Here is a 27,304-nt window from a genome sequence, read left to right as displayed (position 1 = left end):
CTAAACAATTTCTTGAGAGCACAAGTTGTCATAATTTATGGGGTGGCCCTGCTAAGCAGAGTAGTGTATTTTTGATAAAGACCAAGGAATACTTACTGTGCCCTGCCCTTAGTGAGGCAGGTGATCTGTGGATAGCAATAGGCACAATATGGTGACGCTTGTTTCCATGGGAGAGGTGAATGTGGTGGAGACTCTCCACAGCACCTGGCTCTGATCCTGCCACAAAGCCAAGGGCGAGAGCAGTGACCCAAAGGGTCAGGTGGGTGAGTGATGATGGATTCCAGTTTAGGGGCTCCCCAATGGGCCTCAAGGGAGCAATCTGTGTCCTCCAACCTCCAAACATCTTCCCTGAGTGGCCAAATGAGGCTACTGATCAAGGTGGAGCCTCAGTGAGCCTTACAGCCCATGTCTCTCACCTTGCTTAAATTTCAGTAAGACCAAAGACACTCACACAGATCCACAGGAAAAAAGCAAAAGGTGTACCACATAAAATGTCGGTTGGGGGAAAAAAATCCTCTTGCTATTCTCCACTGAGTTAGGAAATCCGTAACAGTACCCAGGGAGGTAAAGAAGTATCATAAATCATCATACAAGAAGAATCAAAAACATTCACTCAAGAAATTAGGACAACCTCAAACAGCAATGGAGAAATCCCAGCTTGCTCCAGTTTCCCTATCACCTTTCTTCTCTCTCTTTTTCTCTTACTCCTTGTCTTAAGAGCTCACAAAATTAAACATGATATCTCCCCACCAAAAAACTGAGAATATTCCAAAAATGCAAAATGCCGGGAAAAGAAGAAAACCAACTTAAAAAGGAGAGGACAGCACATGCACAGTGTGCATTTCTTCAGAAAATCAAAATAGACGTTCTGAGTTTCCCTCCTTTTCCTCCTCCAGTGGTCTCAAAGGATGCCCAGGGGAATCGGACCATAGTTGACTCCGAGTCTCATTTGCATGTGTCGGACAGCTGCAGCACTGAGCGGGAGATGGTGTGATTGCACCTGCAAGTTGTGCCAAGTAGCGCACCCGTTCCCCAACTAGAGATCTCTGCTCTCAGTGAGACCAAGCGATAGCAACGGCAGTACCTGAGAGAGCAGCCCTGGGCAGGAATACACACTCACACACAGGCAGCATCGGCAGCGCAGCTCCAGAAGATGTGCGCAAAAGGAAGAGGGGAAGAAGGAGGAGGAGGAGGAGGAGGAGGATAGAGGGAGGGGGAGCCTCAACAGCCAGCCAGGAAGCAGGAGGGAGAGCAGCTATGCAAATGGGCAGCATCCACATAGCGAATCACTGGAGCCTGAGTGCATTGCAGAGGAAGAGCCTATTTAGGCAGAATAGCAGGGAATGGGAGCTATGTCCCCCAGCCCTGCTTCCTTTCACAACTGCTCTCTACTCTCCCTGTTCAGTCTTTTTTTTTTTTTTTTTTTTTTTTTTTTCAATCCACTCTCCTGTGTGGACATTGATGTATAGTAAATGGAGGAGGGAAAACAAAAGAGCAGGAATGAAGGGCAGGCATGATTCCTTTCTACTTTTTCCTTCTTTTATCCCTTCCTTCTCCCCAGCTTCAAATCCTTTATTCCAACCTCTCTCTCTCTCTCTCTCTCTCTCTCTCTCTCTCTCAAGGAATATGAGAGTTGTCCTGTGGAGATAAAGACATGAAGCCCAGAGGTCATGTTTAATGCTCTTCAGACTACTTAATTGCTCATCGTTTCTGTGGAAAAAAAAAAAAAAAGTTTTTCACAGGTATTTCTCAAGCTTGCGAGATATGGGATCAGTGCTAAAACTATCAGCTGCTGCACACACATGCAACTCTCTCACACAAAACATATCAAGGCACACACACACACACACACACACACAAAGCACACACAGTGCCATAGCTGGCAGAGGAGCGCTGTCCACAGAGAGGGTGCTGAATCTGGGCAAGTCTGCTTAGCCTGCTAATAAAAGACCATTTCTCACAAGAGAGGGAATGCTGATAGCAGACTCAGTGTGCAGCACGGGTTAAGGGGATGTAGAGACCATGTGGACATAAAAGCCCTGCTGATAAACACGATCCAGTTCAGCTGGGAACTGTGCTCAGTGTTCGGGGTTCAGAACTGGAAAGCACAAGGCTCAGCTGCTGTCTGCCTGCCTCCGTTTGCGCGGTAGCCATTCAACATCTTCCCCTTCAAAACGCACTGTTCTGAGCTGGAGGGGAAAAAAATAAAGCACTGCTGAGCTGATCTTTACGGTTTACAAAGAATACAGAGGGATTTCATGGCCAAAGAAAGCCAAGTTAGCCAGCGTGACACAATGGATAATTTGCCCTTCTCCATTTTCTTTTTCTCTTGGCTGTTCATATGAATACAATGTCAACCTTGAGGAGAGGAAAAAACAAAATTCAACATGAATGAAAAATGATTCACCCACTCCTTTCAAATACAAACACCTTGAAATCAAGGGCTTGGTCGTTATTTTACAGCAAGGTTACAAAAGCAGGTTGTGAACTGAACTACTGGAAACTATAACATAGCTACAGACTCATTTATGGTTTGAAGATTACCTGATAAGGTGAACAGAACCATCTGCTATCATGACAGATCAGATACCTCTCGTCATTCTGTTCTACCTGATAATGTGTTCATATTTAGCACTTTTCAGACACTGAAACACAGAACAGATGCTGCACACATTAGACAACTGTGTTGTTCTCATCTTGTAGAATCTCAATAATTTGGTGCAGCCACCTGGTGCTAAAAAGTCAGCAGCATGGAACCAAAGCTCTGTTCTCATTTGCAATGGTGAAAAGGAACGTTCCTGCTGAATGTGTTTACACTTTAATAATTATCAGCAGTGCAATCTGCATAATTACACCTAATAAGGCAATCTATCAGAATTGTTTGCCAAGGACACAAACTTGACTTACTATGTCCTCAACAGCAAACTTGCAGCTTGAAAACTTGTCCAGAGAAACAAAATATCACATTTAGACACAGATTTTGAATCCGGGAAAAAAATAGATATAGAGTGTGACGTTATCTAACATTGTTCCATTGGGTATTTACTTCACAATCTGCGTTAATATGCATCACCAAAAGTAAATGACATCAGCAGTGAGGTGTGATACCTTTGCCAAGTTTATCGTTAGTAAGTTGTTTATTTGTGCCCCCAAGTGGTGAAACTGAGAAGTACACAAGAAACCATTCAGATGCAAAGCCTGTTACCTGTTTTCAACCCATTCAGTAAAGCAGAACAATGCACATTATTTGATATTATTAAACAATGGAAGTGTTGCTGATGCACAGTGTGAAAAAGCTATATCATGACCATCATGTCTGTAAAAAGTAGGAATCTCAATTGTTAATGAATGGTACTTGTAACAGTGTTCGGACTAATACGTATCAGATCACCACCATGTCTTTGTCAGGTCACAAACAAGGTGGTTACAGAGGGGTGACTGACAGAGGCGATGCATAGTTTTATGGAAAACATTCTCCAGGGCCTAAATCCCACCTGGCTTGTGTGAACATGTGAGACAGAGACCTAAACTAACTTCAGTGACGATAACAACAGTAGCAGTTCTCAGCTGCTTTAGCCAGACAAGCTCTCTCAGTGGTGGTCTGCAACAAAATAGAGCAGGAATTCCAATTAAACACTTCAGCTTTCACCATGAAGATGTTTTTCCCTTTCTTATTGTGCTCTGACTCTTCCTGTTAGTAAGAGGTCTCCTTGACAGCGAGCCAAAAACAGCTCTTCTTTGTTTCCATTTCAGACCCAAAGGATTGTGCAAGCCTCTGTTGCATGGGTAGCTTTGAGCACTTTTCCCCTTTTGGGTCTACATTTTGTTGTCTCTTTTCCTTTGTTTCTTTTTAAGGGGAGATCACACGGTAAAGCTGCGAGTAAAAAACTACAAAGCAAAAGGAAAAGAGAACGAAAGTCTGTTGAAAAAGTATGGGTGATTTTTTTTTCCTCAAACCAAGTGATCAGTGGGAGGAAGATAATTTGTTCTTGTGTCCCTTGGAGAGCAAAAGAGTAGAAGGAACAAGAGCACTCCCTATTATGCACTTCTACAGCTGTGGCCACAGTGCACTGGGCTGATGAGATGATTCTGGAGGACTGGGGGAGTGGAGGAAGAGACGAGGGAGATGGGTAATCTTAGACTACCTGACTAGATTGAAGTAAGGCCTTTAAATCAGTAAAAGGGTCCTCCAGCAACACCTTATCACATGAGGAGAGAGACCCTTGCCTGTATCATTGCATATCTCATGCACAGCAAGAGAGACCCTAAGAACCCCCTAGACATAAACATTTTTCTTCCTCAAGAGCTAATACATCGTTCAGAGTAGTGATTTTTTTTTTTTTTTTTTTTCATTATTAAAATAATCAGTGCCATATTGAAAGGCCTGGGACCTGGAGTGATTACAACAACTTAAAAACCATTAGATGCACTAAACTGGAGCGTAATGTTCTAGTGCTTGCCAGATGACACAAGTACTTGTTGGCTCAGGGCAAATCAAGCGTGCCGGATAAGTCATGCATCAACCAGGTATACCTGTTCTGTACTATAGCGGCACATCTGTGTGGGGCACACGAACACATGTGGCCCAGTGAACAAGAGCCTCTGGAGGCCTTTGCCCATGGGGTATAGGCTGGCTGGCAAGATATGATGAGCATGATGCAGTGAGGGCTGAAGAGAGGGGGAAAAGTGGCTGTGCATCTGATCATCTTCTTACATTTTGTATAAGACTCACTCCTGCATGCACATGAGGCAAGCCTGTTAAAGAGCTGCCTTTAAGTGCAACTGCACAACAATGATAAGGATGTAAGATGAATAAACAGAAAGATAACATCCAGTGTGTGCAAATGTGTAAACTGAGCAGTGTTATGGTAAAAGTTGTTAGACTGAATCACTCTAGTGATAAAATATCAGCAGTGATGGAGCACAATAGATCAGAAAAGAACTGGGTCAAAAGCAGAACTTGGTATTTACTATGTTTGCAGGCAAGTTAACTATCTATGGCACAAGGCAGCCTTTAAAGTTGTATAACACACAGTGCCATGCTACAGTTCAAAAGACATGAATGCAGTGCTATTAACAGTAGACCAAATGACTAATGGCATTAAAGCCGAGCTTTTCATACAGTAGAGTATTCTGACGATATCAAGCTTGTCATTATTCATCTAAACATCCTTAGCAAACACAACAGAAAGAGACAGAGGAGACCACAATCCACTGATGGTAATGTGTGCAAGTACGCAAATAGAACGCTGTCTTAGTCATAACTAGATGTGACATGATAGGAACGGGCAGATACAGGGAGCCAACACTCAATTCAAACGCACAACCTTTATTGCAACACAGAACGAGGCCAGAGTGTCAACAATGTTTGCATTAACTGCGACACTTAGCGTGTTTGTCAGAGTGTGTCACTTAGAGTGACTGAAGGAAACTCTGACCTCTGCAGGTTAAAAAGGCACTGCCTTATTGTTTTTCACGTTCATCTGCACCTCAGTGGCGCATGCTGGCTCTTCTGTTATCATAGCCATGACTGCCTCCCTCATCAACTGATGGGCTCTTTATATGAATTCATGTCTCTTGTGTATTGTATGCATCGGGTGCATTGAATTTATGCATTGGGTTTATGTAAAATGCAGAAGCTCTTAAACTCTAGCACAACATAGGGATCTGTGGTGCACACACTGCTCATTATGCAAACTCTGAAAAATTATTAATACATAAATAACACCACTCAAGCTGATAAAACGGACCACTAATAAGAAATAATGCACACATTTAGAGATGTAATGTCAAGCTCATGAATCAGCAAATAGCGCCACATGTTGGTGCTCGGTAATGATTTCCATTTCTATTACTTAGAGGAAAAAAAAAAAATACATCAGCTCTCATTCATCTTATCTCTATAATTTTGTCCCTTTAACCAAGTGACAGACTTTAAAATTCATTTAATGTAGTCGATGTCGGACAGTTAATAGTATAAGACAAATCTTTTCTCTTTGAACAGACTAGGAAAGGTAAGGGTGTGTTTGAGTCAGAGAACGGTGTTATCTTGTGTTGCACAGAAACACAGTATCATCTGAATATGTAAGCTGTAGCATATTCAATACAATGCAGGGACAGTTCAACACAATGCCATATTAGCATGAAAAACACTTTTACATTGTTGCAGCCAAACAGGGTTAAACTTGCTGTCTCTTTCCCTCCTTAGAATAAACACACATATAGATACCACAGACATACACATGCATGGGCATATACATGGACATGCACACACAGACACACACACACACACACACACATTCTCTCTAACATCAGCTTCCTTTCGATTACCGGGGCTGGTATGAACATGCGATAGGCTGGAGCAAGCCCAAACTATATGGCAGATAAACAGATGGAATTTTTTCATTGCACACTGAGCTGTTTGTATAGCCAATAGGCTCCTTTTACTCCTTTCACTCACAGGATTCTGCTGGCGAGGATTGCCTTGGAATCTGGCTGATGTGACAAACTGACTTTTTTTTCCCCCCCTAACACATAAGCGACGGCACAACACAGCTATTCATTTCCATAAATCCATTTAAATACACATTAAGATCAAGAGGCGAGGAAATAACATTCAAAAACGTTGTACGCAAGTACAAATAAAGGCTGTGCACATGTGTCGGCGTGCATGCATGTCTCCGTGTGTGTGTGTGTGTGTGTGTGTGTGTGTGTATGTGTGTGTGTGTGTTTGTCTGTATGTCTGTGTGTATATGTGTATGTGTGACAATGATGTGTCTGTGAATGCATAAACCAAATCCTAACTGTCAGTGAGAGAGATAGGGGTCACAGGTCGGCAGCTTTCCGGAGGCTTCCTCTCTATCTCCTCTGACAGCTCCCAAGATGCAATGGGCCACCGGGGCACTGCGTCTGTCTCTCTGTCTGTCTGTCTCTCCTGAAATCCGTCCCAAGTAGATTGGTTCCCCTCTCAGAGCGCTTCATCCTAAACAGGTCAAGGACAGACCCTGTGTCTCCCTTCAGGAGTCCTCAACTTCTTTGTTAACGAACCGGTCTGCCACCCTCCAGCTAGCTAACTGGGACAACAAAGAGGTTTAGAGGAAAATTCGGCTTTGTCTGAATGAGAAAGTATTTATAAACAAACCCCGCTTTCCGTCCTCCTCAAAAGCCTCTTTTCTCCTAACCCTGTTTTTCAGTAAGGAATTCATACAAAATAAAACAGAAAAAGGGGGAAAGAAATCTACTTTTCTAGGTTTTCTAGGAAGGGGTCTTTCACATTAAGCAATAAACCACAGTCATTATGTAGTGCTTTTTTAAAAAAAACAAAAAAACAAGAAGACAATAAGGCTCTTTCAATACAAAGGCATACCTCTCCTCCAGCTACTCCTGTTAGTCAAATGATCATCCCACTACATAATATCATGATTTCTTCTCCATATGTACGGTTTTATCCAGCAGACAGCAGTTTTTCTTCAACCCCTGCATTCAGATTTGCTTTTAACTCACTGAAGTTCAAATACACGGCGTGTGATATTGCTGCATCTTTAGTATAATTTCTAGTTTCCACCTCCGTCTTTTCTCCAGTTCTTTCTCTGCTGACTTTGAATCATTTTTAGGTATGGTATAACAAGGTGTTGTGTGTTGCCCTCATTACAGACAACACATAGGTTCCGCCAATTTCTAAGTTGGGGTGCCTGCCAGACATAATTCCTCCAAGCAGATGAGTCATTTCTGTGACACACTGTACATGTTTTCTCACCTCTGTCAACCAACAGAGAATAGTGCTGAGAAACTCCTGGGGTGTTAGAGGCACTGCTCAGGTGCTAAAACACACTCCCGAGTCAGGCCACATCCTTGACAGCGTCTGCTTGCAAAGCCTCATACAACAGTTTAACAGCTCTCAGATATTAATTCCGAACCAGAGCTCAAGGGATGACTTACGGAAATGTTCAAGACACCTTGAATTTGCATAGATGTATATGTATGTATGTGTAACTTCATTAAAGGAGCAGTTCGCACAGAATCCAAAGAGAGATATTTTCTCACTTACCCGTGGTGCTGGCTATCTATCTATCTGTCATAATTAATTAATGTATTTATTTATTTTTTGTGGAGTTGAAACTGTCAAAAATATTACAGTGAAAAACTCAACAGTATCAGCTCTCTCTCCAAAAACAAGCACCCAGATCGCCGACATAATCCGAATCCCTCGGGGGCGAAGAGTTTTGTTGGGAATTAATTCACACCGAAGAATACCGGCAAACTGTATCAGTCACTCACAATGAGTGCAAATCACTGGCAACAGTATTGCACCTTGTCTCTCAGCCCCAGCCTTTGGGGAAACCATGGTCCTAAAACTGAAATCTCATCTATTTTGAGCTGTGATCACACCGTACATAAGTGTTCAATGTTCCACTAAAACTATAAGTTTCCTGAACTCTGCAAACTCTGAAAAAATCTCTCCTCAATTAAACGCCTCCCTCAACGATGAACTCAGCCATGGTCTTTAAACAGGGACAATCAAATTGTTGTATACAGTTTTCTATACAGTTTAAGCAAGCGATCTTGTCTTATAGGAATGTTTTAGATTCTTGACACAGCTCTCCCAGGTGTCATGTTCAATAGCCTGAGTTTATGAGAGAGGGGGATTTTCATTGTGTCTGTGTATCACCCCAGCAGGGTAGTTTTGCAGACACTCTGTCTTCTAGCCAACACTTTAATTAGTATTGTGTTGTGGAACAACAACAGCTTCTCCTTATTTCCCTTCAACATGCCCCCTCCGGGCTACCAATTAAAAACCTCCTCACAAGATTAGGTTCTCGCCACTGAACTGCAAGAACTGTCTGTACTGTATTCATGATTACAGTACAGATGTACAGCACCGTCACACAAGCACAACCGCAGCCACTCCCTCCCTCTCTCATCTACCGTAGCTCCTGTCCAAGGATACGTTCTCTTGTGTGACAGCTCGGGGTGTCTGACACTCAAATCTGATCTGAGCACATGCTGTTTATTGACACAGAAATACTGTGTTGAATGCCGTTCAGTACATGGATGCACAAAAACATGTCCTCCTCCACTGACTACCATTTGCGTTGTCAGTGGGTTACTCCAGAGCTCTGTCACACCATATGAGCAGCAGCATGGCATTATCAGGCAGTGCAACATATGCTGGATCCTGCTACTCCTCCGTACAAAATGCAACTGAGCCAGTATGAGGTTGCGCTGATTAATGGGCAATCCTGCCCCTGTGTTGCTCTCATCATGCTTGAAGTTTACAACACATACCAAGTAGGTCTTTCATCATCTGTCCACATAACAATATGCTAAGTTTCATGATCAGTCAAGTGAACTTTTCAATCATCCTGCATGGCTCTGAAAAAAAGTGCAATTAACCACACTTTGTGATCACTCAATGGGCCGCAAAGCCAACCAAAATGCACATAAGATATCAGAGGTTTTACACAACTTCCTGCAGAGACGTAACTGCTTAGGGTAAGTTACAGTCATGTTACAGCATTCTCAGTGGGAGGAAAGGAGACCTGGTTTCCATGCCAACAGCCTTTACCCATATATGCCCACTCTAATTCCTAGCATAGAAACCTACTTCATGCCAGTTATCCAATCAGCATGGGGAAATTATGGAAAATAATTAGGCCAGACAGTGACCACTGATGATGAATTGAGAAGAGACGTGAGGGGAAAGTGAAAGAGAAAGAGAAAGAGAAAGAGAAAGAGAAAGAGAAAGAGAAAGAACAGAACAAAGGGAGAGACAAAGAAAGGGAAAGGGAGATTTGTGCTGGGAGGCTTCCGTAAGTAGTTCTGTAGCGATAGACATCATGAGAAATAGTCCAACACATCAAAATTGACAAGATCTATGGGAAAGAGTCCATATCCACATCCTTCCATACGGCTCCCAGCACTGACACATGTGATAGGCGTGAAAGTGGATCTCAACCCATTATAAAACTTCAAATAAAAGTCTGATTCCAAGCAGCAGCCTGCCTTTAAAGTGCTCTGTGCAACAGTGGAAGTGACTAATTACACATTGCATTTACTCACATTACTGTATTTGGGTTGCATTTTGTATATATGTGGGCTTTTATTTATTTATTTATTTATTTATTTATTTATTTTTGAGACAATAATTTTACTTTTAATTGAGTACATTTTTACTGATGCACAGCACTGTAATACATTATAAATCACATCCAGACTAAAAAAATTATAGACTGCAAAGTTTTGTAGTGTCTGGAAACTGAACAACTGTAAACTGACAAATTGTGGAGCCAATCACAGCACACAGTCAGTCTTTACTTTTTTGTACACTTTTTTTTTGTACTTTGCAATTGTTCCAATTTATTTTATTTTTTTTTCACTGAGAGTTTGAGGGTTGAGAGTTTCCACTGAGTTTTAGGTCTAGAACGGCATGGGAAAGAGCGAGTTACATTCCCTACAGTCATTTTTACTCTGAGTAAATTTTAAATGAGCTACTTCTCACTCGTACAATTTTTTTCCACCGATATTTTTCTTCCTCTAAAGTAAAGAATCAGCAAAATAAGCTCTACTTGAACCGAATGTTCTAGCACTCTTTCCACTGCTGATCCTGTGACAAACACCTAGTCAAAAATTATTAACAGTGCTTACATGTGCATCTTAAAACCATGCCTACTCCTATTTCTCAGTATATTTGTAAATACAAAGGAACAAGATAGCTTGCATAGATATAAGTCAAATACTTAATCATAAATGTGTGTCTTGTGTGCACAAGTACATTCCCTTGTGGGAAGTCCAGGTAATGTGCAACTAACATGAAAAATTGTCTCCAGTAATGATCTGTCATGGAGTGGTCATTTTATTGCACATTTTAAAGAGATTGTTTATTATTTCCAAGCCTTGAGTTGTTTTTTTAACAGAGTAGTTAAACTTTACAATGGATGTGGTCGTATTCTTGTGTGCATGTGTGCACATTTGGGGGAAGGGGCACTGAAGTGAATACACAGAAGCACTTAAGACCGCTTCTCTCATATCTTGGGGCACAATGGCTGCTCAAAGCTAGGCCAAGCGTTCAATAGACATTGAAGCCCAAATATTTTCAGACCGATAGATTTGTTTCGCTGAACTGCATTAAAAGAGGGCCACATCCAGGGCAGAGAGAACATTACTTCCATGTGACAGAAGGCTGTTTACCGCAGTGCCTCATCTCCCCTTGGCCTCACCACTGCACTGGGTGTCCCCTTGTATTGATTGAAGCCAAACTAAGTGGCCTAATCCTTGCATGCAACCCCAGAGGAACAGGACAAAGCTTTTCCTATTCCCTGCATGCATGTGTGTGTTTGCATGTGTGCCAGTAAGTGTGTATGTGTGTATGCTTATGTGCATATGTACACTCAGGTGCGCAAGTGCCTCCATTTTATGTGCAAAACAGCGGGTGGAAACAGTAAGTGGAGTAAACGAAAACAACGAGGCACCCTACGAAAATTCTATAAAATACAGCTTTTAATTTCTGGTGTGCAAAGGTTTACACATGCCTTGCTTTATTTACAGTGGAAGGCACTGCATCATTAAAAAGGCAACGTGGAAATTGGACAGGTGAAACTCTAGAGAAAGAGCATCCTAAATATTCTGTGGTGGTGAGATGCTGATTTATTCTCCTAAAAGCCTCAGTGATTGGACCGGGTTGACCTATTTGGGTGCTACATAAGTTGCAGATATACTGGAGGTTTTCAGTAAAAATGGTTCAAATTATATTAATTCTAACACTATCAGGCTACTGTTACACTTCAGTACACCCTAAAATGTCTCGAAGGCGCCTAATAGTCTAATAGCATGTGGGAATATAATGTAGCGTGATGCCAGTAGGCAGGTTGGTATTCGTTTGCCCACCACTATTCATCTGTACACTGCATGAGTAGAAGTAGGTCAGACTCCCTTACAGTAGTTATATGTAAGTGTGTTCTCATTTAAATTGCGGCTGACACTCATGACACATATGATGTATGCATAGAGGCCTCAAGACCCATTTTTAGAAACCAATATGGTGATCAAAAGACAAGTCCAGCATGCATGGGTGTTTTTGTTCTTTTTCTGCATTACCATCTTAATCAAAGTATTTTCCAATGCATTCATCACATTAAGTCTGCAAATATTCTGTCTAGATCACAAGGCACACCTGGTAAAGAAGAATATTGTTATTTTGAGCCGTAATTGTGTAAAACCCAGCTTGAATTTGTGTTTCATTTTTCAGTGTCTTGCTTTGATTTACACATTGACTCTTTACTACGTTATGATACATGGAAAGAAAGTCCAAATGCAACCACAGAGAATGTTAGCTATTGGTGTAAAGATACATATATATATGTATGTATATTGGAGAAGAAAATGTGAAAAATGGGCACATAATGACCTGAAAGTGTTTGTTTACAAGCAAGAGGCTCTTGCAGTGTTTCTGCATGCACACATTAATATGAAACAGTGAACAGAGCTTCTTGTGATTTGTAAAAGTTAATGGCCTGATATTAACCTCCTTGTGCAGCTTTGCCAAATATGATTGCTGGCTTGTCATTCACAGTGACAGATTACCAAATCAGACATCTCAGGCATCTTCTATGCCGATTGGATGGGAGTGAATGAGCCCTTGAGGTATGGCAACATTGGTTTAAAAATATCTTTAATCATGGTGTCTGCATGCAGAACCAATCTCAATTAATATGGAGGGAGGAGGAAAAAAAGAATAAAAACTCCAACCATACTGTGATTTAAAGCACTGGTTCTCGACCTTATTGGCTCATGACCCCATAAAACAAAGCAACGTCTTTTTTACAATCCTGTGTTACAGGCTCCATGTCAAGTATTACCACCTGTTCAGGTTATTTAATTTGCTTAACTACCAGAGGAGGCCTTGCATTTAAACACTACTCATTACTTCACTGGAAAACAGAAAAAAGAGTAGAATCTAATAGATAATCATGACAATTTTGGATACTAAAATGTTTTTTTTCTTTCCACTATGTCCTAATCATCTTGTGAACTCCAAAAAGTATCACCCTTGGGGGTCCCAACCCCCCATTTGAGAACCACTGCTTTAAAGTTAACATGACTGAGGTTTTGGTTTAAAGCCAGGGCAACAGAAAACTGTGTCAGACCAGGCACTACAGGTTGTGTCGCTTCAGAAGCATCACTCAGTGGGCCATAAAAAATAAAGGAAAATCCTGCACACCAGCTTTTCATCAAACCACAGGAAAAGAATACCAAACACATGAAACTGGCTGATTACAAAGTACACGATCCAGACTAAAGCTGACAGCCTAGAGGACTGCAATGTGCCGTGCCCTTGTTTTCATTTTCTCAACTTTCTCACATCATGAGCACATTCTCAACATGGAGAGCCTGTTTTTGGTGGCCTGATGCGCTAAATGTATCAGTCTGCAGTTTTCTCCATTTTACAATGTAGTTATTGCCTTTCAGATGAATACAAAGAGGAAGCACATGACAATGGCAGGATTCCTTCACATACTGTACTTCTGCATGCCCTTGAGAAAAAAGGACCCATGTCCATAGCAGACCACTAGCCAGCGGCTCAGACAGACTATTCAAAGATGAGGGAATGAGCACTGACTCAGACACATTAGAAATTAAGCGAGAGGGGCTTGTCTTTGCCCCTCAGGCAGGGACAATAGAGACTGGACCTACACACAATCCACACTGTTGATACAATATTGACATGGCACTAATAGCCTTAGCTCCTAGACTAGTTGTAGGGGTAACCAGGCGAGGGGAAGATTGCGTGAAGGCCAGGCATCCCCGTCACTGTAGCCTCTCCACGACCCACTTTAGCTCAACAGCAAACACCATTCTATTTGTCTGTATGCATTACCCTCAGACACTTGACCACTGAAGGCCAACTCCCCTAGGAGGTCTAAACTGGAGCTTAACTCCTATACATAGACACACACACACACACACACACACACACACACACACACGTACCCACACACAAAAGCCAGCCAGCCTCTGAATGAAAAGTAGAACACATCAAACCCCTTTGGACATTACAGAGAAGACACCAATTCAATATGGCAATATTAACTCACTCTGTGCTTAGAGGAAAACAGGAAAAGGAAAATTTTGCTTTTGGCTGATTATCAACATAAGTTTGTGCTTGTAGAAAAGCTTGCATGACCTCCACACACACAACTGTAGATTTGAGCCACTGATACATCCCAGTAGCTCCTGTAGGTGTAAAAAACACTTGTTTTGTTGAGATCAAGCATCTGCTAAATGCATCACTAAATGACATCAAACATAATGAACTCAGATTAATCTGATTCATCTTGTTAAGTATGGGTTGCAGTTTTCCCAAAGCCACCCAGTGTACATTTCCAGTGTGGATAGTTCACACTGTTCACACAGGTCGCTGTAAATACAAGACCTCATGTATTCTTTCATTTCTGAAATTTCAAAAAAGTACTGGCAGTGCACTGGGATGAAGTGCTTTCAGTGTGGTGAGAAAAGGAGTTGCAGGTTGTCTTTGTATCTATGTCAACATTTCACCTATCATTCTGAGGGGAAGGGCACAGCACTTTTTTGAAAAGTTGAAATACTTTTATCTTGACGTACCCGGAGCGCAGCCAAAAAAAAAAAAAAAAAAAAGAAGAAAAGAAAAAAGAAAAAAAGAGTACTCTTAGAAAGGATGACTGGTGCAGGGGTTTCTTGTGGAGGTAGCTGCATTCAACCACTCTCGTAACGAAAACAGACGAAATAAGGCACAGGCACTTGGAAAAAGACATTTAGTGGACACATGAGCACTGAAAGCATGGCAAAGACCAAAACAAGAAAGAAAACACTTAAATGAAAGCATGGAGACTCCTGAGGAGATCAGAGCAAGCATTGCATTTTAACCCACCGCAAGTTCACATGAAGTGTTGCTGAGATCTTTGTCATCACCCGAACAGGGTGAGACACAATACTGGTTCATAATCAAATTCATCATTTCACTTTTAATTTTTTTTTTTTTAAACAGTTTATTTAAGTGTGGGAGCATGACGTTGCTGCAATAACATAGGGATGCTGCTCGTCTCACTACACAAGCTTTCTGTTGCTTTTCTTTTCTCATGCAGTAGTTCACATCTGCCTCGGCACTTTGAAAGCCATTTGGCTCAGCCAAGACTCCCAGTGTGGTGATTTCAGTGACTTGCCACACTACTCTATGATTCGTCTCCCCAACACAGCTCCTAGATTTTTTTGCTTGATAACAATGCTGAGCCTCTGATTCCCCATTTCTCTCTATATAACTATAGGCCTCAGGAGGAAGAAACGAGAAAAAAAAATCAAAATAGACAAAAAGTAAACGTTTGGCACTTGTTTGAATGGATGGTAATTTCAATTTAGTGACAGGAAATCATCATTTTCCAAGTTATTTCCAAAGAATAATCTGCATACGTCATATTACTTCTTAGCAATACATTATAGTACACAATTACTTGCTGTGGTATCATATTACTTATCTTCCTTTAAGTAACATGTACAAATGGTTATTGGTCAGAAAGTAAGTGAGTAGATAAATTAAACGGTAGTAGCAAAATACATTAAGGATGCACTTTATTAATGTTTTATACTTCAGTAACTCATTCAAATAAAACTATTTTGGTTTCATATTGAGTCTTCTGGTGAGAAAACCTCACAAGTAGAGGTCACCCATAAATTTACATACAACAGAGCATGACTATCAGTAAGTTCTGGTCAAAATGTCTCACATTGTGAAAATAAATTTACATGTGAAGCAACATGTAGCATCAGATGTAACATTGGTTCCCTTATGATTTGTATTTGATGGCTGCACAATGCACCACTCCTCAGACTATTGTGGGGCCAAAGGCTGTGAAATGGAGTTTTTCTCCATCTGAGAAGGCAGGGTGCCAAGACTACCCACTAGAGAGATATCTGGAAATGCAGTGGGCTCCGCATGTAAGTTGCTCCCTCTGAGACCAATGCTCTGTTGTAAATTGCCTGCATTTCAGCTTATGCAAATACATCTGGTAAAATGTGATACTCTCCTCTGAGATGTTTTTCCCGTTCTCTTACCCCCACCACCACCACCACCATCCCCATGACAATCCATCAACACAGATAAAACCCAAACATCTCCAGCTACTTAATTTTTCCCACTCATAGATTTTACTTGGCAGAGTGGGGATTTCTGCCGTCACTGTTCAAAGAACGGGTTCAGTTCATCAGTAAAGAAAAGACATTTCTCAGAAAATCTTTTTTTCTGGTTACATATTATGTCCCTTGGGTCCATGCAGTGATCAGTCCTATTGTGTTTGTGGGTCTGCAGGAATAATGAGACTGGCTACAGTAACCAGGCTCAGCAGGTAGAGCACTTTAAATCGGCTATAATATATGCATGCATGTCCTGTGAGCTGCTATTCTCCCAGTGCTGTAAACGAGCTCTGTGGACCTCCTCAGGATGAATATGTATGACAAGAAGAAAAAAATTAAACTGCATTTCTTCTTCTTAAATGCACTAGGCAAGTTCATGAGGAGTTCGCCTTCAAAAATATCCCTCAAAACCTCTAGCATGACCCTACCTTTCCATTGATCCAAACACAGGCAGAGGAATGAGAGTGAGATAACAACGATGACAAAGAGAAAAGAAAAAAAAGGGAAGAAGAGGGTTGGGGTCAGGATGTGGTACACTCAAGCTCACATCTCTTGGACAGAAGAATCCTTTTAGTGTTATCATGGCTAGCGGATATGTGCAGGGTGTAAGGCTGCACTGGAATCTATTAACACTTTCTGTTGATAACAAAAGATGGGGTCTTATCGAGCTGGCAGTAGTGACTCAGAATGCATTAACATTTATGGTGCACCCTCCTCTGCTTTTGTGTCATCTCCAGAGTGCCCACTCCGTTCTTTTCCTCCTTAATGCAGTTCAGCACTTTGCCCATTCACCCCTTACTGTGTGAACCACTGCAGAAGAAAATAATGACCAAACAAAATCCCTTGTGCATATTTTGCATAAGAAAGTAGCCATTTTCTAAAGGTGGTGCAGCCACTACCCTGCCTTCCTCTACAGCTAAACATTAATGAGAACACAGGCCCTGAAACACATTGCCCATTTAACTCTTTTCAAGAGAGATTAATATAGCAAAACTTTTAAGTTGCATCATGTGGCTTGAAAGCTGAAATTTGCATGGTGTGTGTGTGTGTGTGTGTGTGTGTGTATGTGTGCATGTGTGCATGCATGTGTATGTGTAATGTGTTTGATATTGTGTGTATTATAGTTACTGTTACAATTAAATGTGTTTTTGATACTCTAATAGGTTTTTTTGTTTGTTTGTTTTTTGGTTGAGCTCATAATTTGTTGCTCCCTCTAGTGGTTAATTTTTCTGATCAAATTTTAATGATCTTTAATAAATTGTCAGCCAGATGTCACAAATGTGGGAGTTACATCTAAGTCTTTGATATGATTTCAAAGGCTTGCACAAAAACAGCTCTCCACTGCCTTAGTGAATACAATGAATATTCAAAGCCAAGCAGCTAAATTAAGCCCATGACTAGACTGATTCTAACTGACCAAGATGCGACATGTCAATCTGTAGTTACAGTGTATAGCATATTTTTTGGGGCCTCGTTGTGTCGGCCTCAAGTTAATCTGCATCTGCAAATTCACAAAGGATCTGAATCCCAGTCCTTGGCAAAGTTCTGCCCAGTACAGACACAAGCACAGCATCCAGCCAGGGAAATCAGCAGTCTCAACAGCAATTAATAAGCAGGGGGCACACAATAGGTATGTGTTAGCATTGGATAAAAATGTCCCTGTTGTCGATACAAACACCTACCTTCATTCGTCTGACACACAGCTTTTTTTGGATGCAATAATCAGCTCAACAGATGGTATGGATGATGCATTTGATGGTTTCTGAAAACTAAGTGCCGTTTTTGTGTGTGTGTGTGTGTGTGTGTGTGGCGTGCTTGGACTTTGCAAACAAAAAGACCCGTCATCTGACCTGATGCATGGGCCAGGCGATGAATTCAACAAGCCATCACTTATGCATGTGCGTCAACATAAATGACGATTTTTTTAAACAATTTTACTCAATGAGTGCAGAATGAGGAGGAGGAGAACTACCGTCATTGCAGAGCGGTCCTCCAAAAGACGTCATGCTGCAGTCACAGCTGAAGCCCTCCCACTGCTGGAGACACACACCCTGGTTGGCACATGAGTCCTCTTGGCACGTAGTGCTGGGGCCTGGGTGCAGAGACAAACAGCAACTGGGTAAGCAGACTTTTACAGTGAGGACAAATACCGCCTGTCTTGCTTCTAGACTGCAGCTTAAAATTACACATCACACAGAGAATACAGACAAAAAGGCACTGCAAACACACATCCTGTACAAAATATGCACATACTGTACAAATATACACATATGCCAACACTCAAAGCTATTGTATATAGTTCTATGTATTCTACACTACGTTCAAATACTGTTTATGAGAACTTATTATATTTGTGCAATTGTATTCCATCAGTTGTTATCCATACAAATCAGTATTCTTGAACACCCGCATTTACCTATTGTACTCTATAAACATATTCTGTAAAGAAACACAACAAAAAAACACCACATAAACAGCATGAAATAAATAAGTCTTTTAAGGAGTTCAAATGATTCTTAGGCTGGGTTAAAATTATGGTCATTTTTCATTCCCCTCATTCTTGCTCATTGTGTTATTCCATATTTTACAGTTAAGTACGACAAAATACAGAAAAGTTAAAGGTCAGCGGCATACATTAAGTTATAATGTTGTGATTCGGTTACCCAACTCCTGGGCAATATGGCTCTGACTTATTCATTCGCTGAAAAAGTCGCCACAAAATAGAGGTGGTTAGTAATCTTAAAGGGACCGACGACACACTTTCATCCTCTCATATCTCGCCGTGCAGTGAGTAGATTAGTATGGAATATTTATGCCTTTTCATTTTGATGCAGTTCCATGGCTGTGAGAGAGTGAGGTGTGATAGTACTCCCAAATGTGTTTACAGTCACAGCGTTTGATCTTCTCTTCTTTTGCACACTATCCTTTTCATCATTCTGTCAGTCAATTGGTCAGTTGGTCAGTCAGTCTGTCTGTCAGTCCAGGCCAATTGGCTCAAATCGAAAGCTGTTCAGAAAATCAGGCTATGTCCATGTATTTCCACAGTGATCCCTTGAGTTAGTTCAATTAATGGAGAAATGTTAATGGAATGAAAAAAAGGGGGGTTAGTATGGATGTTAATGTTATAATTATTGTTGTTTTATTTCTGTTTTAACACATTAACACCAAAGTTTTCTCTATTGCTATCACTTGATATATTTTTGTGTTGATTATATGCTTACCGAGGCTGGTAATGTTTATTTGCCTGCTTATCATTATTTGGACATTTATGGCACACTCATGACAAATCTAGCACACCATTATAATATCATTATAGTGATACACATACTCTACGGCAAATAGAGCACTCCTCCATATAGCCGTATCATGACACAGAGTATAGCTAGCTGTTTTCATAGTTAATTACAGACATTATCGTTGCACTGATGTGTGTATTTACAGTCACTCTTGTTATGAGGGTTTTAGCTTTTGTGGGCTTTCTATAGGTTTTGCTCAGCTGTGTGGGGCACATACAATATAATTCCTTCCTCATACATCCTTTTTTTTCTCTCTCTAATATAGACTAGCAACACAGGAACTGCTTTTCACCCTCGGAGTAGCTATGGTAACTGGTTAATAGGTTAAGCTTTTGCTGTAGCCCACACAAGGACAAAAAAAAAAGAGTAAAATGAAGCAGATCATGTGCATCTTGCCACTTTTAATTTCTGTGAAAAATAAATAAATATGAAAATGAATACAAACAAATAATAATAATAAAAAAAGAGCACATGCTATCGTTCATGACTGGACATGTATCTACAATACATATCAATATGTCATGTAGCTACAAAATACATTTCTGATTACATTATGCACATGCCAAATCTCACATTATGATGTGCCTAAGAAATGTGTCATGAATGTAATGCATCATAATTACATTATGGATCAAGGAAAAAAAAAAGGTGACAATGGATGTGTAAAGGCATACTTGTAGATGTGTCATGAATGTGTCTGGTTAATATAATACAATAATTAAATCACATTGTTTTTATTATACATATAGCCATTGGAGCCCCATGATTTATCATTATTATTATTATCAATTTTATTTATTTATTTATGTATTTTTAAAAACTTATTTATTTATTAATTTATTATGCAATGTATGTGTTCTACTTTATTAACACGTTAAGTGCCATGTTTGTCAGTCCTGTTACTGTTAGGTTGTATTATTATTATTATTATTATTATTATTATCATTATTATTATCATCATCATCATTATTTATTTATTTTTCCCAGTATGACTATGATGTGTTTCACTGTAAAAAAAAACATTTGATGCCTGTTGCTGAACATGGACATCTAACTAAAAAAAGCAACATTTTACAGACTGCTGTAATCATAACAACAACCAAATTGCAAATAAAACATAAGAAATGACTGTGAAGTGAGTTAAACCTCACCTGTTTAAATATGAAACTCATAACAAGTGGGTGTAATTGCATGCATGCAGCAGAAGACATCATTTTTTCATGAAGAGCAGTGTGAGTCATGCAAAATGATAAAACGCCCTGTGTTTAGCACAATGTAAATAACATAACCACAGTAAAAACAATGTCATGTAAAAATAAATAAAACATACAATGTGCGGCTGCAAGTCCAAACAAGAGCTCCATAGGCTTTGATACAAGATGGCAAAGTGAGCCTTGTATTCCTATGGGGCTGAAGCCTATTGTCTATGACAGGTGAGTGAGTGGCAAACTGAGTAGTCATCTTGCTCAAGGAAATGTGGTAAGGGTGGAGGCAGAGTTTGGGGGAAGGTGAGGGCAGGGGCATTGCAGATGCATGGGGGAGGGGTATCAGACTCCGTATCAAACAGACAAAGCTATCTACCTTGCAAGTCAGCTTTCATCAATGCAACTTTTGTCAGCAAAATAATAAGAAAGGAAAAGGCAAAGTATACCAACTGTTAGTAAAGCACTGAGATGTCAGAGGCGGTATAACAGAATCACAGACTGTTGAAGCAGGACAGACAGAGAGAGGAATGAGACATACATCCTCGAAAAGAGCCAGAGAGGACAAGATTGTAGAATGGATGTCGAGTTGAGGCGGACACTCTGTTCTAACAGAGACCACTCGCTACATCATGTCAGTGATATGAAGTATAGAGGGACACATAAAAACATGCAATTGTTTTGTTGCTATTATGGAAAGTGGATTTGATTTTGTCTGTTACGTAAAATACATTCATTTACAGTACATGTGTATAAATCACATATTTGCTCTCATGCTAATTTGAAAAAGTTACCTCATTTGCTCACGTAATATCAATATTGATACACTCCCTATTCACTCCATCACCGCAATTCAATAAATGTGTTTTAGAGGCCATTTCCCTTCGATAGTGATCATTAATTTGACAGGATGTGGCACAAAACACAAAGCAAATTTGACGAGCTCACATCAGGCGTTGAGCATGATTACATTTATAATGTTGCAACACGCAAAGATCAGAAGTAGTGTGCTTAATAGAAAACAGTGGATGACATTGTGAAATTTGAGATTAAACTAAGTGAGTAACATTGAAAAATAAATCAAATATTGTCTTTGGATGTGGTGCACACATTAGACTGGGCAAATGATATTCATGCATGCAACAAAGGCTTCATACATAATTCAAGCGGATTGCTTCTGGCAAACACTCAGATCCAGCAAGCATGCACAGAGCAAAACAGAATGGGGATAAAATGTGAAATAATACTGCCAGTACAAATATGGCAGAGAGCATAATCTGATTATGGCCACGTGAAACAGAAATGATTGCCAGTGGAGGAGTGTCAGAGCTTGATGCATTCTTACAGAATACTAACACACTTTATTGATGTTAAGTGATGTGCCACAGGTTGACAGTGTGGGTGTCTGGGTGGGTGTACTTGTAAGGGTGTCAGTGTGTATTTGTGTGCATGTATGGACAATCATGAGGCTGAGAAGACTGATCAGCGTGACAGGATTTGCATGATGTTGCAATTACCCCTCAAGGATGGGTATAGTAATAAAGAGGGGAATCCAAATGTATTAGTGAATTGAAGTGTTGCGAAGAGGGCTTTTCCAAAATGTATCAATGAAATCAGCTGAAAATGTGTTTGTTTGTTTCACTGTAAAATCAAAAATGGTACACCCCTTCCACTTTAAGCAACTAATTAAAGTCAAGTATGCAAACTTGAAAAGCCAGCTTCCTTAAAATATCACAATTAACTACCAGGAGAAAATAAGTTAGACACAGAAAAATGGCTGCATGTACCGTCCTTGGGCTACAAAGGCCTACTGTTCCCCCTAGTGGCCTGGGAGGCTACTCACCTTCACAGCCCCTCTCTATCTGTCCCACACAGTCCAGGGCGTCTGACATCAGGTCTGGGAGGCGTCCATTCAGATCCACTGATGCCAGACAACCTTGAAAACCCTCCTTGGCATGCACCAGTTTGGGCAGCTCTTTGTACATCTCCTTGGCAACGCCACCAATGTAAAGGTCACCTGTATAGGCAGAAACATATGGGGACACAGGGTTGCCTCTGATGTGTAACACTGACATGGTCGGAACCAGGAACAATAGGTGTCTATAAAGGCACATGATGCTCTACTTTCTGTGTACAGAAAAAGGAGAGTAATATGGATTTTGTGCTACTCAGAAATATGACAACACTGCCCCCTAGTGGAAGACTAAAAATAATCCAACATATCACGGTTTATTAGGCCACAAGTTTCATGATGATTTGCAAAAGGTGGTCACTTTACATTTTTGTTTACATCTACAACTGAGCTATATAACAATTTCAACCATGCTCTAAGCATTTGCAGTCATAAAATTCTAATTAATCAATAATTGGGCCGATATGCTAAGTTATTGGGTTATTAAGTGATAATATACCCTTCAAGTCCAGATTTTTGGCTCCTGTGGTAGTTTGGGTGGTGACCTTGGTGTCAATCTTGACAGTGTGGAGGTTGTTTGTGTCCCTGGAGATGATGACATTGTGCCAGTGGTTGTCATTCAGGGGCTTGTTTGAGTTGCCCTTGATCAAGTGAGCTCCATTTCCCAGGTCAGACACATAGTGCAGGTATCTGGAATCAGATAGCATGATAAGTTGATACACTTGAGGCCACGAATGGAAGTACATGAAAGCGCGGCATGATCTAAACTTGGAGATCTGAGGGATGTCTTTTTTTTTTTTAAACTTTGTTTGAAATGTGTTGTCTAGTCAAGTCTAGTTTATTTACAGAGCTCTTTTCACAAATAGGACTGGCATCCAGTGCTTTACAGACAACAAAGGACGCAACATAGATAATACCAAGGGAAATAAAAGCAAGAGGTAGAGAAAGAATATCAGAAACTGTGTTTATATATGTGTGTGTGTGTGTGTGTGTGTGTGTGTGTGCCTCTACATGCCCACATGCATGTGTGGCTAGATATGACAGTATCATACAATACAGCAGTCTGCATTAGAGCTTACTGACTGACTGGCTGCAGGCTGCTGGTTGTGCTCAATAAATGGATCTTGAGTTTCGACTTAAATTCTTTACTTCATGGGCATATTATGAGTCACATATTCCATTTGCTTCAAATATATTACTTTAATGTTTTTGTACATGGCGGAACACCTTAACTTCAGGCATTACTTAAAAGAGAGTCACTGTATTTGCTGCAGTCTGCCAATGAGAAGTGAACTGTTGTGTAGCCGATTCCCTTTTATGTTGGGTGTTTGTTGTGCCTTCATGAAGATTAAAAAGAACAGTTATAGCCGAGAGCCCTTTGAGTAAATATTCTGGCATGGAAGTGATAAGAAAAGAATTTGAATATAGAATGAAAAGCTGTAAAGAATTAAATTCCATTTAAAAATGGTCATACAGTATGAAAAGATGCAGTTAAAGTCATAATCCTCAAGAGTTTCATATAATTCAATGTTGCGCTATATTGTTTCAACTTATACTCAGTTTATCAACGCTCACAAGCACCTGGTAGTGGGTTGGTCTTCCAAGGGAAAATCCTGTGGTGTACAGAAAGTGATGCTTATTACATTTTCTGCAATTTTGAATAAATAGAGGTAGACCTGAGTAGCTGGCATGAGCATACAAAAATCAATGTTAGAAACAAATGAGGGCCACACACTCCATCTCCGCTATTTAAGGTTTATTCTTGACCAGCATTTCAGAAGTTGGAGTGTACTGGAGTTGAGGCTGGAGTGAGGCTGGAGTGCGCAGGCTTACTTTGTTTCTGACATTGATTTGTGTACTGTATGCTCAGCAGCCTGCACCTCCTTATTGAGCTGTGTGTCCTCAACCTGGCATTAGCAGCAATAGCCATAGCCAAACAGACAAAGAAAACAGCACTGTCTACAGAAATTCCAGTACTGCAAACTACTTTCAATTAAAAATTTAAGAAAAAAAGATGTCACAGCACTAGAAATGCTGTTTCTAGTGCTGTTTCTTGACTAACAAGCAATGTCTTGGAAGTGAAACACAACAACACCAAAAGCAGCAGCTGCTTAATTACAATGTTGTGACCACGAAAAAAAAAAAAAAGAAAAAGAAAAAGAAGAAAAAGAAGAAACAAAATCTTGAGGATTACCACTTGAAAATACAAATAGCCCAATTAAAGCATTTGAAGATGGACCAGCATCACTAGACCTGATGGACTCACAGAGGGAGCGTCAACCTACCCTTTGACCAGCTCTATCACAATGAAGTCATTCCCGTCCCCGCTGTTGTACAGGATAAGGCCGTCCGAAGAGGTGGTTTTGAACTGGAAGAAAAGGTGCATGGAGTAGTAGGCCTGTAGGGTAGTGAGGGTCACATAGCTGGAGCGTGACTTGAAGGTGACAGGGTCAGCAATGATGTTCTTGAAGCCAATCATGGCATTGAGCTCACAGTAATCAATGTCACCATTTTTACAGAGGTCTATGTAGGCCATGCCATTGAAGGAGAGGCTCTGGAGATGGCCAATGAAGTTGGATGGCACCATGGACATGTAGCGCTTCTCTGTCACAATACCCGTCTCAATGTTATGGAACTCCAGTTGTGTGTGGTCACCTGCCATTTGACCTTCGATTAGCAGAAGGGGATGGGGAGGGAGAGAGGATATTATTGGGGTGTGGGAGGGTAGGGGAGTCATGCAGTTTGGGTCAACTACCCATGCTCCTCTTCCTACTACTACTTTTAACAATGCTATCACTGCTACTTCTTCTATTACCACTGCTATGTAAAGGAGGAAAAACAACAAAAAAGTATCATCAGACAAAAATGAGGACAAATCTGACAGCGCACCTAGGCCTCAATAATTAGCAGATACAAAAGTCTAAGAATGAGAGGTTTTGTTTCTGTTCATAATTTCCTGAGCATTGCATCCCTTATTCATTTTTGATTTGCGGTGTGGATTTTTAAACATTCACACACATAACACATATAACTCGCCATTGAAACAAGGTTACATTTTGAGCAATAGGATGTTACAAAATGTACTGTGTAGGCTGGTATAAAACATGGATCTGAATTCTCTATACTGTGATCTGTCAGGGTAATGAGACTGTTTCTCATTAAAAGCCTTGCAGCCACATTTTGCATCTGTTGCAAGCAACAAAGACTATTTTGACTTATTTTTGCTTGTCATAATATATATATATATATATATATATATATATATATATATATATATATATATAAGAAGCTTTTTTTCAAGCTTGTGAGCAGAATGTAATCTATCACAAATTGCTTAGGGAAGAACAATACACTTTAAATTATATGTATATCTTTTCTTTTGTGCTCTGTAATGAAGCTTGTGTCTTACCTAGTATATGAGCCCAACAAATGTTATGGAAGGTCTACATCTACAAGAGAAAAAAAGCTATTCTGTTGCAGGAATGGAGGATCAGAAGTACCTTCCACAGGTGGCAGATCATCTACGGTCAGTTTCAAACTCTTTCCCCTCCTGAACACACGCACTGTGTGCCATTCATTATCGTTCAGATTCTGACCCGCAAAAATTGTCTCTGGACCTTTGCCTGCAGGACAGTCCAAACAATGGTTAACACACATGCAAACATACACACATACATCAACAGACAGGCAGAGATACAGCAGATATAAACAGATGGAGAGAGGGCAGATAGAAGGAAGGAAAGAGAGAGTAAGTTAAGCAATTTCACAGAGGCAGCAAACATTAAGGTAAACATAGTTAATGGTCCATAAAAACACATCATTGTGACTTGCATTTGCTGTATTGGTCGCATCATTAGATAGGGCACCAGATTTCAGAGTTCCCACTGAACACTATTTTCTTCAAAGAAAGAGGAGGGAGGCACTAGTCAGGAAGCCAAGCTATTATTACCTAAAGTATTTATACAAACGCTTTTGGCATAAAAGTATAGTCTACAAGCACTGTATAGTGTCTGCTCTGCTACGACATTTCATTATGAGGAGCAGCATTCATCAGTGTACAAATGACAGCCAATAATGATATGATAAACGTGTAGTACAGATGAAGGCTAAAGCAGTTGCCTTGTTTTGGGGTTTATCAAAAAACAAGAGCTGATGAGACATTTCAGCATAAGTGTACTGACATTTTCTGAGTTCTTTTTTTTCATCCTTATCATGCCACTTGGTGGCAGCAAATTACCACCAACCGGCTACGTCAAGCAAGACACGGAACAACTGAGCATCACTCTCCATCTTGTTTACCTATTACGGTGCAACCCAGTGTTGTATTTCTTACATCTCTAACACATGAAATGAAGCAGTGGATACAGAAAATAATACTTGCATAATGTGCAATAACCACTAAGCAAGGTGGAAAAAGAACGCTTTGGCAGTGAGGCAGGCAGGCCGATGTAGTGGATGAAAGGAAATACAGAATATGTTTTTTTTTTTTTTTTTTTTTTTTCTAGCACCCTTACAAATGAATGGGTGTTTGAGGGAAAAAAAAAAATGAATATGCCTTGTGGAAGCAAGACACTATCCTATGATACATTGCAATTTAGACTATTGACAAGTTATGTCCGTGCTTTATATTTTTAATCAATAATGCTATTGAAATTACACCATGACTGTTCACTCTAATGGCTTTTAAAATAATTAATTACATCCAATAATTCTAGTCAATGACCATTCAAATAAAT

General features: G+C 40.3%; 1 protein-coding gene across 5 annotated transcripts in view; it reads right to left on the bottom strand.

Annotated features, from left to right (window-relative positions):
- LOC115372569 (neurexin-1a) overlaps nucleotides 1-27,304 on the bottom strand; it is a 309,098-nt gene that overhangs the window by 110,966 nt on the left and 170,828 nt on the right. For 4 of the 5 annotated variants that reach the window (XM_030070578.1, XM_030070579.1, XM_030070580.1 and 1 more), the window contains exon 1: nucleotides 97-1,145. In XM_030070578.1, coding sequence (XP_029926438.1) covers nucleotides 97-343 — 247 coding nt within the window. In that variant the 5' untranslated portion in view covers nucleotides 344-1,145. Of the gene's footprint in view, nucleotides 1-96; nucleotides 1,146-18,130; nucleotides 18,251-22,499; nucleotides 22,674-23,067; nucleotides 23,259-24,853; nucleotides 25,236-26,068; nucleotides 26,192-27,304 lie in introns of those variants that run through there. The other variant, XM_030070577.1, reaches the window with a different exon arrangement.

This window comes from Myripristis murdjan, chromosome 15 (assembly GCF_902150065.1).
Source record: "Myripristis murdjan chromosome 15, fMyrMur1.1, whole genome shotgun sequence".
In the NCBI taxonomy this organism is placed as follows: domain Eukaryota; kingdom Metazoa; phylum Chordata; class Actinopteri; order Holocentriformes; family Holocentridae; genus Myripristis; species Myripristis murdjan.
The sequence above is the reverse complement of the archived record's forward strand: the minus strand, read 5'-3'. Positions and strand labels throughout refer to the sequence as shown.